Below are 16,913 nucleotides of genomic sequence, written 5' to 3' on the forward strand. Positions count from 1 at the left end.
CAAAACCTATAGGTTCTCTTTGTTAAAAATTAAATACATCTAAGTTAATGAAAATTCCCACCAGTGTTTTTGCCTCCATTTTTACAGTTTAAAGTCCCTAGTGTGGAAAAGGTGGTAAAAGAAAAGAAAAGGGAATTTATATACACAGTCACAGCAAATACAACTGTTAAAGACACTACAGTGAAAGAGTCACTAAACCATTTAGAAGAACTATAATGACTGTAACCCAGAGATCAGGCTTTCATTGTGTTACTGCTGTACCTCCAAAAAAAGCAAAATAAAAAGAGTCAGTTCTGGAATTTTTATTTTAATAAAAAATGAAAATGATGTCTTTGCTCTTTCACGATTTTTTAAATTTATGTTATTGTTTGATAAGAAAGGAGTTGAGATAATGTACATCATTATTGCAAGTGGAAAGATTGAAGTCTGTAAAAAAACATCTTTCAATATCCCAGTGGAACATTTACACTTGACCAGGGTCAGCCAGATGATAAAGACACAATTACTAAACCAGCGTGTGCACAAACTCCTGGTATAGCTCTAATAGTTCAGCTAATTCAAATTCCTTTTTCAGTTCCTCCAGAGATGAATAATCTTTAACTTCAAATGCTGGAAGCCTGAAACAGTAAGAAGGAAAGAGAGAGAGATTACTTAAAAGTTTCAAAGCCTTTACTGTTTGTAATCAGGGGCTAATTAATGATGGTAGTGTGGCAATGTAGAGGTTGTGCATGAAAATATATGTTTGTATTATTTTAGATGTATTCTATAATTGTTGTATTAGATAGATTCTTGTATAAAACAACATCAATTAATGTGAAGTAATTCTAAGATTCTGATTTATTCCAATAATTATTTTTTTAAATAAGAACCGATATGCATGTATATAACAAAAGTTTTAGAATGTTAACTATATTAGAAAGGTTTGAACTAGAACTGTAATTCGATCATCATACTGTACATCAAACACTTTTAGACATCACTACACTCTCCTTCAAACTACAAAGCAAATTCTTAACTGTTTGTGTGCTGCAGGCAGCTGTGCTTCCCAAAGGACACGCATCATTTTTTCTTTGCATTTCTTTCCAGATGAATCAACATCCACCTTTATTGTCTTCTGAAGAAGAAGGTATTCCTTGAAATAAAGAAATTAAAAAGCTGTCATGACCACAAGCTCACTTAAACCAACAATACTGTATATCAAGAGACCTAGAAGACACAAAATGATCTTCTAAAACTATTATCACTGCGTTAGAAATTAAAGGCAGTTATCAACAGAGTAATTCCTTCCATTACAAAGTACAGTGTTTGAAAGAAAAATAATGCAGGCCTGCTTTTTACATATTCCACATTCAGAGAGTCTGTTTCTTATCCCCCATCTTCTGTCACTAAAGCTAATAATGATTTTCAACAGGACAAGGACTTTTAAGTTTTAAAAGGGGCAAACATAAGAAATGTGCATCTTTTCTATCAATTCACACAAAAACAAAATAAAAAAGCTTTAATTTTAAAGATATTTCCATATGACTTAACATTTGAAAATACTTTTGTTCATTTTCATGGCAATTTATAGCTAATTTCTTTGGACATGTCTGCATATTATTTTAACAGAGGTTTCAAGGTTCCTCACTTTCACTTACCATGGATCTCAATCTCAAGTGATATGCATTATAGAAATCCGAATATTTGCTTATAAAATTATTAAGCCCATTCAGACAAGTGGATGGTGAAATGTAGTCTACACACAAATAGGACCCTGCAAAATACTTTCACTTGGGGGCAATAACAATAAATACAAGAGGGCTCTAGATCCACAGCAGTTCTACCAATTTACTAACCTTTGGAGAACACCTATGACGTTAGCGCCCTGCGGTGTCAAGTGTCATTGTGCACAGGCCCAATCATTTGCGAACACAATTCCATTGCTCCATGGTGCAGTTTTAATGTTACAGTTGTTTGATTAGGTCAACTGACTTTAAAGGGCCTCCTATGTGACATTCAATTTCCCTTTGTGTGCAATATAAGCGGCTCTTCTTTTAATTTCCTAGTAGCCCTTTTAAATACCTTCTGGTGTTTGAAATATGAAAAAGCACAAAAAACTGACAAGATTATAAATGAGAGACGGGCATCTGGTCCATCACAAGAGTCCTTCCACTCAAGTATAAATGCTATCATCTGCAAGCTATAAAATGACTTGATTCCTTTTTTTTATTTCCATTACTTTCTGGGCATGTTGTGAAAGGGCAGGACATTAATGATCAGATCCTGAAATTTACGAGTTGCACAGTGAAACAATCATATAAGAAACTTTGTAAGCAACAGAAAACCGTGTGAAGACTAAGTGAAGAACACTGTGGTTTATGTCAGTATACCTTTTTATCATATTCCTTTGATAGGGTACATCAGTTCCCACCACTGAACATATCTCTGGGACATCACAAAACAGGATTTAGAAAGTAGAAAGCTACTCTTGAAATTCAAGAAATGTACTTGTCAGTTAATAGTTGCACCATAGATAAGTCTACAGGAGCCTTTATGAAACATAAAATAAAGCATCTCAATTATTAGTTTTTGTTTTGCCAGTAGCTCATGTTTATCTACTGTTAATTAGTTTTATCTTTATCTACACTGACCATTTCAAATCAAATCACAACACAAGTTATTAGGAAGGAATCAGAGGTTAAGAGAAGATGAACTGGACAGGATAGATATTGCATTGGTGAACAATGGATGGCAAAAAGTTTCACCTTGAAGCACAGAACAGCTTTATCCCAAGAGTTAGTAAATCAAATGATGAAAAGCAGGATGCCAAATGATTTAACAAATCAATTAAGAAATATAAAAATCATTTTGTAATGGACACCAAAATATGTTTGTTTCAGTATTACAACATCAAAAGACCAGTACAGGATGAAATCAAATGTATTATGTATTATTATACAAAAACATGGGAAATTTCCAGACAATAAAAGGGAGATGACTGTGCACTAAATCAGTATTTCACTTGTGTGCTCACCAAGGAAGAAATCAACAACATGCCTCAGGCAACAGGAGGACAAAGTCCTATACTGAATAGTATTAGCATAGAAGAGGCAGAAGTGTTTCAGTGACTAGAAACTCTCAAGATTAACAAATCTCTATGCCTGATTGACACTCATGTCAGATAGAGTACCCATGAACTCGAGAACTGCTAATGTAGTGCCCATTCATAAAAATGGTGGCAGAACTGAATCAAGTAAATATAGATCAGTAATGTTTTACTTCTATTACATGTAAGATTATGGTAACCATAACTAGACCTAAATGTGAGTGCGAACTACTGTATATGGAAGTAAAACCCTAGGAGATGGATCAATATGGGGGATCCATCATGGGTTTAGAAAAGGTAGATCGGTCTTACCAAACTTGTAAATGTTCTTTGAACCAGCAACAACAGTAATGGACACAGGGCATACAATATGGGATATACAGAAAATCAAAAAGCTTGTGATAGAATTCCTCAGAGAAGAGATTAATTTATAGACAGTAAGATTGCAGAGAAATGCTTAGCAGTAAACACAATTCAAATGTAAGAAACACTCTCAGAAAAAAAGAAAGGATATAGATAATAGTACACTAGGTTTAGGTCCTATCTGCACTGCAATATCCAACACCCACATTCAATGTTATAGGCTGATAGAAGATACATGAAGTCCTTTTTTTCCTTCTGCGCAACTTTTTCCTGACTTTCTTAAACCATCACTTTTTTCCCCCCTACAGAGGAGGTATATTTCTATCCTTATAAGTTAGGATTCAAGGAAGGGCAAGCCTTTGTCTCGTAAAGAAAGAAATAAAAGCTATTTTTCTTGATCTTTTGATATGTTCACTTTGTATTATTGTAGGCGACAAGTAGCCTAACTGTCAAAAAGCAGAAGCAAATACAGCTCAATCCTCTCCTGTGCCCCAGGGAGGCACAGAGATAAGCTTTACTAGTCAATAACTCTGTGCTTCCAACCTTATCTGAGCCTCTGTGGAGATAAGTTATTAACTGATGTACTTATATTTGGGATTAAATTCTTCAATACTACCATGCCACATATGCAATAATACCATTGATAAATATTTGGAAAAAATTCACATGTATTTTCACACCACAAATTTAGTACAATATTTAGTTATTGTGGATGCAGAAAAAGATAAGAACGGTTGGATTATCTCATGATTCTGCAGAGCTCGAAAAAAATACCTGTTTCTTGTGTTATTGTCTTCATTTTGTCTTTTTCTTTTAGGTAACAAAGATTCATAGTGATTTACAAACAAATGAAAGACACAATTCTGCTGAACGTTTAAAATACTTCAAAAACAGCCTTATAAGCAAAACATGCACTGGTCACAGTTATGTATCCGCTTACAAGTGCAATAAATTATGTTGAAGAAGAAATCAGTAATATATGAAGTTTCCAGGGGTAGATAATTGTTTCCATATAGGGTCAGGGATCTATTAATTACTGCAGAGACAAACAGTGCTCAGAATTCGTTATTTCTTGAACTTCCAATTGCCAAAACAGCTGTGTTCTAGCTATAAAGGTTAATTAAATTATGATCCTTCTTTGCTGCTTTCTTCCTCTTCTACAGTCGTCATGTAATTTGGACCAGACAAGGCTTTAGAACCTTGCTGTTCTAAACAACAGTAGCAGATGCAATTGGTGTAACAAAACATTTATTAAAGGTACAGCATTATATCAACTAGAACTAGCTATAATTTAAATTATAAAGAATACTCCAATGCACAAGTACCTTAATGTTCTCCTTTGTTCCCTGCAGAAGAATTAGTATCAGTTTCCCCAAGAAGAGCCTACCAGTGAGTTCCAGTTCTGAGGTCCATTTCTCAATCATTTTTGTATATTTGGTTTTTGCCCTCATGTGATCGATCAGCAACAAAGCAGTCCATGTCTCTTGTTCACATCTCTCTCCACAGCTCCTGCCAGGAATTGAATAATCTGGGGATTGTTCAACTGTAGTAATAGCTGTAAAATTCTGCTGCAACCACACCAACAGTTCGTGAACCATGGGCTCCGATATAAGCATTGATGCCCTTTTAAGTAAACTATGCTTTATATTGATGCACTGTTTTCTAGTGAGCTGCTCAGAGCTGATGGAGATATCGGGCAGACAGAATGGATATTCTGGGGGCAACTGAAATACCAGTTTCAGCAACAGTTTTTCTGAACATCTTTCGAGAGCAATCTGGATTCTAAATATGAATCCTTTTGTGTCTGTTAAAAAAAAAGATGAACAGATCATTAGATCATCATTGTGTGGAATGATGAAATGTAAATTATAGGGTAATTTATACTATTGAATTTGCTTGTTATTTTAAAATAAAAATATAAACATGTCAAATAAAAACTCTTTTATATTTCTGTGGGTCCATTTTCTTTTTCTATAATACATAGGGCAGGTTTAAATTCTTGCAATCACCTCAAGAAAGAGCTTCTTCAGCTGTTCAAACAGTTTGCTTCACATTAGCAATGGGCTCACTGCCATTCTCGTTTGTGTAAGTAAATAAGCACTGAAGAATTAAAGAGTATAGTTACACAGGTATTTTTGCAGAAGTGATAGTAAAACCTTAATCACCCTATTAATCTCTAAGAAATAAGCTGCAATACCATTATGATATGGGTGGTAAACAGTACAATGCACTTAAATATTTATTACATTTAAAAATTATCTGCAATTTGGAAACTATCACTCTTAGACTAATGTTTGCATCTTTAATGACATTGCAAAACTAGATTAATACTACCCTCTTGAACAGTACATTCTGCAAGACATTTTTAATACATACTGTATAGAAACACAATAACTGCACTTAAAAGCAAAGATTGTTTGGGGTAAGAGGGCCATCTGCTGTTAGTCCAAGAAAATATATTTTGCAAAACTGGACTAAACGCCATTTTATAATGCCGAGTACAAAACAAACCTTAATGTTAATGTACTGCCACGGAATTTATTGTATTGAACTTGACAAGTATTTTTTTAAATCAACCTATAAAGGAAATATTTTAATCCCTATTTAAAATATTTGAACATATTTTGTTTTTTTACCCATATATTGTTGTTAACGATATTTTAGAATATAATCTTGGTTATATGTATAGCTACAAACAGCGAAATAATTTCTAAATAATGAAATTCACAATATCGCAAATACTGTATGTCAGTGATTAGGTTAACTCCGCCCAATGCTGCAGGCTCAGAGTAAATATTACAGTATCACTTTAAAAAGTCGTTGTGCTCTGTGTAACAATTAGCAAATTGCAAAAAAAAACTTACCCGACTGTTGTAGCAACTCAAATTCATCCTTTTCACAGTAGATAGCGGTTAAAACAGAAATTTCTTCCAATGCCGTTCCAGGCATGCTTTGCGTTGATTAGAACATGTTCTATATACTGTCAAAAATGTTCAAAAGTTATGTGACTGTATATGGTTATCAGCATCAGCAAAAGTCCTTGACGTAACGGTGTCCGATGAGCAATATGCTTCCTTTTCAATGGTTCCGGGCTGGTCGATTTTTGGCTGCAGAGCCATCATGCACTCCTATAAAATACAATTTGAAAATACCTACCGTATTAAATATCTGACAGCATCAATTTTACAATTCCTCTTTATAATATCCTGCTATATGTAAACGTATAACCATAAGTATTTTGTTTGGCAATAAAAGTTTATTGAGGCATATTTAGAAATTACTCAAAATAATTGAGTTATTCTCCTTAAAGTAACTGTCATCACAATAAGAAAAAAAATAAGTTAACTTAGTTCATAATATATTCATATATATTGGATATATTCACTCATTACATTAAAACCTGTTAAAGTCTTTGGTAAAGTCTCAATATAAAAGTATTTAAGATAAAATACCCTGATAATGAGAAAATGTATTGAGTAAAATTCTTCTAAGCCCTAATGACTTACCAAACCTTCTTAAACATTAGCAAAAACTTATGGACACTATGAGAAGTAACCAAACAATATTCGAGAAAGTCAAAATAAAAAAAATGAAAGCTGAATGAATTCTTACTGGTAGGGATAGTTACCATTTTCATTAAAATCATTCTTAAACTTAAATGGAAAGTTTAACAGGCTTTTAGAAACTGCTCACACCTGAAGAAGGCCCCACGGCTGAAACGTTGTTTTATTTCTTCTCTTTTCAGCATGGAATAAACCTATTACTTGTTCCTTTGCAGGCTTTTAGAAAACTGACTAAAACAACAGAAAATGTTTTGGGCTAAATCCTGTGTATAGCACAGAAATTCCACCAAATGCAACACCGAAAAGGACAGATACATATCAAATATGTAAACCTAAAATCACTTAAGCTAAAGTGTTACATGACCTAAAAATAATTCATTGAGTTGTAGAACTAGAGTGGAAAGAAAAAGAGCTTAATATCCAAGAAACACCCAACTACAGCCATATAAATGAAGGTGGACAGTTTCCTGGCCTGAACTCAATGTTCTTTCTGGTTATAAAAAGATACAATGAAGGCTAACTTACTCATTGGCTTTACCGAAGAGAATTATGATAGGAATAATGAATAGATTAAGAATAATGCTTTCCCTTAGCAAAGGATGAGAAGAGACTTAAGACCTTTATTGTTTTTGAAACAATGCACAAATAAAGTCAGTCAGTCAGTCACAAATCTGAACAGTTTGGGATGTAAAATTCTACTTAGTAGAAAGACTTGTTAGATTAATACTTGGGCTCGTCTTGAAATTTTCTTAAAACACTGGTCACCCTTCAAAAATCATTCAGATGTTGTGATGTTATTGTTCTACAGCTATGGCCAAAATACTTTCCATCAACAGACAAATACATATACTTTTATATAATCCAAGATGTTGTGCGTGTCAATAGCTAAAACAAGACATTTTTACAGATGGGATTGCAGCACTCAATTATACCCTGATCTCCAAAATGATGACGAAAGGTGAGTTGGCCAGCCCTTTTAACTTGACAGACACTGCATTTGCTTGCAAAATTGAAGTAAAATAAACAGATGCATATACAGTCATGCTTGAAAGTTTGCAAACCCATCGCAAAACTTGAGATTTTGTTTTTTTAACCACAAAATGCATAATCAGAATTTGTCACTTAATTGAAATAGAGTATAATTAACCAATTTGAGTGTTTTGAAAGGAAATGTCACGCAGCAAAATAATGCACACAGTATACAGAAATTGTGCAGGTGCAAAAAATAAGTGAACCCTTAGTTGTATGATTTACGTCAAGGTAAAGCAGGATCAGGTGGGTCAATGACAGTGTTAACCAATTAACTGAGATAACCCATGAAATTGAAGATCTGAAATGATGTGTTAGGGATGAGCAAACATAAATAAATGCAGGTAAATGCCATATATGGAAGGGTTGCCAGGAAGAAGCCTCTTCTGTGAAAAAAGAACAAAGCTGCCCGTCTGAAGTTTGCCAGGGACCACCTGGACAAGCCTGAAGAGTTCTGGAAGTATGTTCTCTGGACAAATGAGTCCAAAATTGAACTATCTGGGCACAACAGGAGGGCCATGTTCGGCAAAGAGCCAGCACAGCCTACCATCAACAAAACTTTATCCCTACTGTCAAGCATGGTGGTGGGAGTGTCCTTGTATGGGGCTGTTTTTCTTACTCTGGCCCTGGCAACTCGACATCACTGAGGGAATCATGAATTCTGAGAAATATCAAGAAACTTGAGAAGAATGTTAAACCATCTGTTCGAAAACTCAAGCTGGGAATAAAGTGGATGTTTCAACAAGACAACAATCCTAAACATTCAAGTACATCCACTAAAGAATGGCTTAGGAATAAGTTCCATGTTGTGGAATGGCCAAGCCAAAGCCCTGACCTGAATCCTATTGAAATGCTGTGGCAGGAGCTAAAGAGGGCTGTTCATGCAAGACGTCCTTCAAACCTCACAGAGATGGCGGAGTTTTGTAAAGAGGAGTGGGGAAAAAATCATTCCAGCAAGACGTCAGAGACTGATAATTGGTTATAAGAGGCGACTGTGTGGAGTTATTGCTGCTAAACGAGGTGCCACAAGTGACTGAACGAAATTTACTTTTGCATACAAGAATATTTGGCGATTTGTTAAATATCACAGTCTGATAATCTATGAGTTCAAATCCCCTTTAATGTGTGGGAAGTCTTTATTTGGGATATTCAGGAGTTCAGGTTCATATAATATTTAAAATAATGACCACATTGAAGGGTTCACAAACTTTCAAGCATGACTATATAATAAAACATCAATTTTAAGGATTTAAATGTGTAGTATTCTAAAATAAGAAATTTTTCCTTGCTCTGCTCTACATTTCAATAGCATTCATATATTGGTGCATGACTACAGTAGTAATTATTCACATCAAGGCTCCAAAAGTACCCCTTGTCACATTGCTGCAATGTATAAGTAACAAGTAAACATACAAGTCCCTCCTCCTTCAGGTTACTGGAGTTTTAAAACAAGCAATGCTTATTATCAAAACTGATTGCATTTAAAACTGTCCAATACAACGATGACAAATATCCATTGAGTAAAGTTTCTAGTTTTTCTTATCAAACACAAAATCAGATTTCAAATATACCTTTGCAGATGAGATTTTGAAAAGTTATTTTTCCAACAATTTTAAACATTTAAAACTCAATGTGAAATTGTTATAGTGATCCTTCTATAGATAAATGTTACTAAATACTACAAAGAACAGGCACAGAAGATGAAATGTATGTGACTCACTTGTTGCATTTGACAAATGCATCCCTAAAATTAACAATTGAGTATATTTCCATTTTACCCATCTACTGTATATAAACTGGCAGAACAGAATAGGAGCACATAAATCATTGTGGTTGAAAACCTAGTTATCCAAGAGCTCTGATGTAAAGTTTACAGCATTAAATACTACACTCTTCCCCCAAGCATGTCTTTCATTACTTCATAAAATGTGCAATGATGAACAACTGAATCAAAGATTAGAAAAGAAATAGAACTACTGTATCAAAGACCCTAAAGAAGATCTGAAACTAAAAAAATAAAACCCGTTTATCACAGCCACTGAGTCAGTGGTGAAAAGTACAGATATACATGGATGCAAGTTATATTATTCCCAGATATGTCACAAAAGTAGCTAAAATTGTGTTTTTCAAATCTTAAAATGGACATCCTTATCATAAATTAGGACTAAATAACATACGAAAAATGTTGCTCTTCCTATCATTTTGGGAAAGAGGGAAGAATCAGCTGCGCGATGGCTTTTAAGATTTATGAAGTCCAACGCCACCAAGCCACTTTCATTCGATCCCAAACGGCACCAAGTGAGTCATAGGCTGGACGAACATCCAGAATTGTGAATTGATAGTTTTCCTTGTTAACCGCTCCACCGTCATAGTAATCAATGACGTATCGGACTTCCTTTCCACAGCGATCTACAATCCAGTCATGTCTGTCGAAAGGTAATTCGTATCTGCTGGAACAAAAACAATGAGAAGAATAAAAATTAGATCCCCCCAAAAAAGTCAAACACAAAACACTGCAATTCGGGACAAGTTAAGCCATTCCATAATAACAGAATGTTTCTAAAATGCCAACAAATTTTATAGATCATCCCACTGAAGCCACATGTGCTGCCTTCTGCCGTTATGCAAAGGAGAGGTCTTTTACTACCGAGCACTTACATATGGCACCCTTACCAGCACCCATGGATGCACTAAAACATCCAAACCTTTTGGCTGTGAACAAAATAGGCAAAACAGGTCTCACACAACCCTTGCGGTCACTGTAACCGTAACTTATAGCTTACCCCATCCAGGAGCGAATCCTAGCTCTTGGAGAGTATTCCTTGGCTTTACCCCCAAAGCGAACCAGGGAGGGTCCACAAGGGCATTCCCTAAAAATTGTGAGAAGAGCATTAAGGGAAGCAACAGGGATTCAAACAGCTTTTAAGTATTTTAACTCACACTACACTGTGTAGGCTCCTCCAAAAATATATTGCACTTATTACAAACTTGAAATAGTATTGTATAAACTCACTTTGCATGGAGAGCTTCCCATTTTAAGATTTCATGCCAAGCCTGCTCATTGTTTTGGTTGTGAATTTTGATAATATTGGTCATATCGCCTGGAGAAAGGTCATCATCTTTCCAGCGCCACCTAGAAGAAAGTGAGAATTTTCAGTTCTGATGCATAAGCACTAAAAGCACTACTTAAACTACTTAAAGAGAAGTTAAATTATATTTGCCTACCCCTTTCTAAGCATTGCATTCCAAAACATCTGTTCAGAGGGATAGACCCAGTTCTTTTCTGACCCAGCTCGAGGAATATTAGACTCCTCTCTTGCCACAGACAGAGAGAAGGGCTGATCTGGGGCAGGGGTCTGGTTTGGAGGAGGCATCTAGAAGTGGAAAAAACAGCTTTATTCTTACACAGCAAAGTACAAACTTTAAGAAGCTCTAATACTCCCAGTTTCAGTATTTTCAACTAGTTTTCAAAGAGGTTTTGTATATTTTCAAAGAAATTCACATTTATTTCATTCAAATACTAACTTTGAGGTTAGACTCTTTCCAATCAATTGTAAAACGTGTTATTTTCATCCTTCTGATGATATGAGCAGGCACCATATTGCATCCAAAGCACCCAAAATAAAAAAATAACAAATTGAAAGAATACTTAATTCAAATGGGGGGGGGAGAGAAATTCCCCTTCGAAATCACAAGCCTTTTAATTTAGAAATGAGTTGGGGGCACTTTTGATTTAGCCCTTACCATATTTGCTGGGTCAATGTCACTAGATCTATTCTTTTCTCCAGCTGCTGCTCTCATTGGACACTCCACATATTCATAAGCTCTTTCCTGATGAGCTGGACCAGGAGGGCTCTCTTCTGGGACTAAGGCAGCAGTCTGGTGCATGGGACATCCAGGTGGCGGGGAAGCTGGGGAACAAGCATTAACAATTATTTGAAGACTTTTGAAGATTTCAGTTTTAAAATGGTGATTTTTTAATTTGGCAAATGAGCTTTGATTTAGATTAACTGCTTAAACCAAACCTCCATTGCTTTTCTATCCCCTAGAAGGTTTTCTAAGTAGCAGGTTTTACATTTAACAATACAAATAGAACAGCGGGAAAGGTAATTAACAAATGAGATGTCATTACTGATAACATGATTCACACAAAACTGGAAAAAATGCTTTGTTTCAATTCATTAGTTTTACAAAGCTATGACAAACACTTTCAGCTTCCAGTAGTCATTAAATGTATAGTTCTTATAAACATGTCCACATCAACATGTTTAAACAAATAAAAAAAAAGACAACTTTACTGATGATTTGTCCATTTTGTTAACACCATTTGTGAGTGGTTACTTTGTGACACAATCTTCTATCACTGAAATGTTTTTTACCAAGTGCTGAAGTAATTGCAAATTCAGTTTTTCTGAGCCTTTACCTTGTGTTTCTATATGCAGCTCCTGATTATAAGGTTCACTTATAGTGTTTGATAGATTTACAGCAACCCTTCCTAATCCTAATTCAGGTGTTGCTACCTCTACGGCAAACGCAGAGGTAGCGTGTGACGTCATAAACACAGTCACAGCCAGGCTACAAACAAAGCACCCTAGCGCTTTTATAGCTATTTCAGGGGACTTTAACCACGTATCTATTTCCACCACTTTGCCTACTTTCCACCAGTTTGTTAAGTGCCCGACCAGAGAAAACAAAACACTGGAGTTATTATATGCCAATGCTAAGGATGCATATAGTTCCACAGCCCTTCCCCCCCTTGGCAGATCAGATCACAACCTTGTCTTGCTTACACCACTATACACGTCTATTGTCCAGCGCCAACCTGCGACCATGAGGACTGTGAGGAGATGGTCTCAGGAGGCTATGGAGGATCTACGTGGTGCTTTGGAGGCCACCGACTGGGATGTGCTGTGCGAACCACATGGGGACGACATAGACAGCATGGTGGACTGTGTCACTGACTACATTAACTTCTGCATAGACAACACCATCCCCACTAAAGACGTACACTGCTTTTCCAATAACAAACCCTGGATCACCAGCGACCTGAAGGCTCTTCTGAATGACAAGAAGAGAGCTTTTAGGAGGGGGGATAAGGAAGAGGTCAAGCGTGTACAGAGGTAGCTAAAGCAGAAGTTAAGAGAGAGCAAGGACGCCTACAGGAGGAAGGTAGAGGACAAGCTGCAAAGGAATAGGGTGAGGGATGTATGGAGCTGCATGAGAGAGATCACTGGCTTCAAACAGGCTGGGGGTGCAACAGAGTGGAACCTGGAGATGGCCAACGAGTTGAACCAGTTCTTTAACAGGTTTGATTCTGGGTCCTCTGTGGCTCAACACCCATCCCCTCCCACACGCTCCCTAACCCTTCTCAGCTGCGACTGCCCAACACCTCCTCCATCCCCCCACAACCATGGCCGCCTACAGCTACAACCCCCGACAGCTACTCACCCACCCATCCCCCACAGCTGCCACTCTCCAACACCTCCGCCATTAACACCTGCAGCACTGAAAGCGCTATGAGCACCATCCCCCAGGCCAGGCTGACCATCAGGGCTGACCAGGTGAAGGAGGAGTTGAAGAGGCTGCACCAGGGTAAGGCCACAGGACCAGATCTGTCCCAGAGTTCTGAGGGCCTGTGCTGATCAGCTGAGCGGAGTGCTCCAGCGACTGTTCAACCTGAGCCTGCGCTTGGAGAGAGTCCCGGTGCTCTGGAAGACATCATGCCTGGTCCCGGTACCAAAGAAAGGGCGCCCCTCTGTCCTCAACGACTACAGACCAGTTGCACTGACTTCTCACGTCATGAAGACACTGGAGAGGCTGGTCTTATCCCACCTGAGACCCCTGGTCAGCTCATCACTGGACACCCTACAGTTCGCCTACCAGCCCAGTGTTGGTGTGGAGGATGCGATCATCTACATGCTGCAAAGGGCCTACTCACACCTGGACAGGGCTGGCAACACTGTAAGGATCATGTTTTTCGACTTCTCCAGTGCCTTCAATACCATCCAGCCCTTACTTCTAAGGAGGAAGCTGGAGGGGATGCAAGTCGATGCCTCCATGACCTCGTGGACCACTGACTACCTGACAGGCAGACCACAGTCTGTGAGACTTCAGAACTGTGTGTCTGAACAGGTAGTGAGTAACACAGGGGCACCTCAAGGGACAGTTCTTTCTCCATTCCTCTTCACCCTCTATACTTCGGACTTTAAGTACAACTCAAAGTCATGCCACCTGCAGAAGTTCTCAGATGACTCTGCAATTGTGGGATGTATCAAGGGTGGGCAGGAGGAGGAGTACAGAGGACTGGTCAGCAGCTTTGTGGAGTGGTGTGGGGTGAACCACTTGGAACTGAATGTAACAAAGACAAAGAAACTGGTGGTAGATTTCAGGAGGAAAAAGGTCAAACCTACTCCTGTCTACATCCATGGGAGTGGCGTGGAGATGGTGGACTCGTACAAGTACCTGGGAGTGCACATCGACGATAGACTGGAATGGTCTAAGAACATCGAGGTCATCTATAAGAAGGGACAGAGCCGACTCTACTTCTTGAGGAGCCTCAGGTCCTTCAATGTGTGTAGTAAGATGCTACACATGTTCTATCAGTCGGTGGTAGCGAGCGCCATTTTCTACGCATTGGTATGCTGGGGCCCTGGGATTAGAGCAGTGGATTCTAAAAGGCTGAACAAGCTCATCAGGAGAGCAAGCTCTGTCATTGGGTCTGACCTGGACCCCTTGGAGGTGGTGGCTGAGAGGAGAATGGTGTCCAAACTAGAGGCCATCATGGACAACATCTCCCATCCCTCTATGACAGGCTTGTAGAAATTAAGAGCACGTTCAGCAACAGACTGATTCACCCACAATGCGACAGGGATCGCTACAGGAGGTCATTCTTGCCTTCTGCCATAAGACTGTACAACGCATCCACCTTGCGTCTGGGCAGAGGCAACATTGACAGTGACCTGTTTCTGGACTGAACGCATCTACACATCTACTGCTACATCTGTTCTCTTTCTTTTCTTTTCCCGTTTACAACCGTTTTTTGTGCAATATATGCCAGGGACCCATGCAATAAATTTATATCTATATCTATATTTACATCTATATTTATATTCATATGTGCGATACGATTTTTCTGCGTACTGTTCTGTTCTAGTTTGTTCTTTGTGTGTCCGGACTGTGAGTAACTCTTTTAGTGCACCCCTCACTGTACTGATTGTATTGTATGTATTGTACTATTATTATTATTGTATCATTCGTTACACTGTGGCTGTGTTGTCTGTGTAAAGCTGCTGTTGCACTGCAATTTCCCTCATGGGATCAATAAAGTATCTATCTATCTAATTCATGTTGTGCAAAAAAATTAAAACAAACATTTGCCTTTGCACTCCATTTTATATTTATAATATAAATGTATCAGTCATGATCCACCTTTAAATAAAAAAAAACTCTTACATGGTTTACTTTTTTGGTGCATTGGACACTCTTGTGGAGATGCAGCAGTGTGCTGAGGTACTACTGTCCCTGCTGCCTGGACTGTAGACGTAGCACTGGATGCATTTGCGCCCATCCTTGCAGATAAGATACTCACCAGCCTCAAATGACCCACCTGTGAACAAAAAGAGATTATTTTCAAATACGTACGACTTAGCACTATGACTTACATCTATATCTTTTTGCTGCAGTATTTTCCAGATAATGTTACCTGTACCGCAGACGTCCACAATACCACTTCTCAAATACTTACAGAGCGGTACACAATTTCAGTACAGTTTGACTTTTTTTGTGCCGAGTCCTGCCCTTAACCTTGATAAAAATGAAGCAGTCTTCAAGATCAAATTCGGCCATAGCACATCGGTTGTTTGCTTTTCTACCTGACTATACTATCAATTAAATGAGTTATATGACACTCTTCCCCTATGTCGACGATACGCGCTCAATAGCCTTGGATACTTATTCTTCCCGAACTGTATTCCACCTTGAAAAACTGAGCACTACAGGTACAACGTACAGCTTTTGGTACTGACCATACCTAGTAACTTTGCTCATAGCTTCTGTTATACGACAAGAAACAGAGGTTTTGTAATGTAATACGTAAAATGGATGAAAAAATACAGAGCTAAAGCAAATGCATTACACGGTTCAGTGTTGAATAACCAGAGGATACAACCCCCTACAACACACGTGTCCGCTTTCTTTAAAAAAAATCTCGCCTCTATATGAGGTTTGGATGTACATTTATACGTCTGCATAACCAAACATATACCTTCATATAACATATTTTAAGTCAAATACCCAGAGCAAATATTTTATAAAAATACTCACCTCTTTAACATTGCTCTCTCCAATGTCACACACAAACCACCAACAATCCTTTGCTCTTAAGCATCGGTCGCGTAGATATGACGTAACTAAGCAGCGCCCACCCCGAACAGAAGCGTATACAGGCCTTCAAGAAAAAAAAAGAAAAAAGAAAAAAAGGCCTTCAAGAAAACGTCATTTCCTCTTCTAAACCGCGTATCTGTACTTCTGTTGGGCATTTCCTTTAAATTATTATGTTTTCTTTACAACAATAACAACCTGGGGTAGTCATGTGTATTTCATGAGCCATACATTAATGACGACGGAACAGCTAAGAGTGCTCTTAGAGTATATTACGTGATTTGTATTTAACATACAATTTTAAGAAAATGTTTGTGAACCCTGCATGGATGGCTCCGAAAATGTGATGTGATCTTCATCTACAGTAAGTCATAATAATACAGTCATATTTAACAAACAACACACACAACATTTTACATTGCCATATCTTTATTGAACAAATGGTTTAAACAATCAAGGTCATTGATAGAAAAAGTATGTGAACCCTTCTATTT

General features: G+C 37.7%; 2 protein-coding genes across 5 annotated transcripts; both read right to left on the reverse strand.

Annotated features, from left to right (window-relative positions):
- Positions 1–287: 287 nt before the first annotated feature.
- On the reverse strand, positions 288–6,479 carry rwdd3 (RWD domain containing 3). Its single transcript, XM_088928421.1, has 4 exons — positions 6,313–6,479; positions 4,774–5,252; positions 1,017–1,132; positions 288–617 (listed from the first exon to the last, which is right to left on the reverse strand). Exons 1-4 carry the CDS (start codon positions 6,395–6,397, stop codon positions 506–508), a joined length of 792 nt encoding a protein of 263 aa, XP_088784547.1. The 5' UTR covers positions 6,398–6,479; the 3' UTR covers positions 288–505.
- A 1,135-nt stretch (positions 6,480–7,614) lies between these two features.
- On the reverse strand, positions 7,615–16,444 carry hccsb (holocytochrome c synthase b). 4 transcript variants are annotated; one of them, XM_088927220.1, is made up of 8 exons: positions 16,363–16,427; positions 15,493–15,646; positions 14,451–14,555; positions 11,785–11,951; positions 11,266–11,414; positions 11,054–11,173; positions 10,824–10,910; positions 7,615–10,487 (listed from the first exon to the last, which is right to left on the reverse strand). In XM_088927220.1, the coding sequence occupies exons 2-8, from the start codon at positions 15,605–15,607 to the stop codon at positions 10,286–10,288; spliced, it is 945 nt and encodes a 314-aa protein (XP_088783346.1). In that variant the 5' UTR covers positions 15,608–15,646; positions 16,363–16,427; the 3' UTR covers positions 7,615–10,285. The 4 variants fall into 4 exon arrangements, with proteins under 4 accessions (XP_088783346.1, XP_088783344.1, XP_088783348.1 ...); XM_088927218.1 differs by having other exon boundaries at positions 7,615–10,490; XM_088927222.1 differs by lacking the exon at positions 14,451–14,555 and having other exon boundaries at positions 16,363–16,444.
- Positions 16,445–16,913: the final 469 nt, after the last annotated feature.

The sequence above is a fragment of the Atractosteus spatula genome, chromosome 11 (assembly GCF_055471065.1).
Source record: "Atractosteus spatula isolate fAtrSpa1 chromosome 11, fAtrSpa1.hap1, whole genome shotgun sequence".
Classification (NCBI taxonomy): Eukaryota; Metazoa; Chordata; class Actinopteri; order Semionotiformes; family Lepisosteidae; genus Atractosteus; species Atractosteus spatula.

What these genes read in the sequence shown, in the direction of transcription:
- rwdd3 (XM_088928421.1), bottom strand. Translation starts at nt 6,397, where the DNA reads ATGCCTGGAACGGCATTGGAAGAAATTTCTGTTTTAACCGCTATCTAC. An exon ending in TGAGTTGCTACAACAGTCGG is followed by an intron (nt 5,253 to 6,312) that starts GTAAGTTTTTTT and finishes TTTTTTTAACAG; the next exon opens with ACACAAAAGGATTCATATTT. An exon ending in CTGCCTGCAGCACACAAACA is followed by an intron (nt 618 to 1,016) that starts GTTAAGAATTTG and finishes TTACTGTTTCAG; the next exon opens with GCTTCCAGCATTTGAAGTTA.
- hccsb (XM_088927218.1), bottom strand. Translation starts at nt 15,607, where the DNA reads ATGGGCGCAAATGCATCCAGTGCTACGTCTACAGTCCAGGCAGCAGGG. An exon ending in GCACCAAAAAAGTAAACCAT is followed by an intron (nt 14,556 to 15,492) that starts GTAAGAGTTTTT and finishes CCCTTCTTATAG; the next exon opens with ATGACCTCGATGTTCTTAGA. An exon ending in AGGATTCGCTCCTGGATGGG is followed by an intron (nt 10,491 to 10,823) that starts GTAAGCTATAAG and finishes TTTTTGTTCCAG; the next exon opens with CAGATACGAATTACCTTTCG.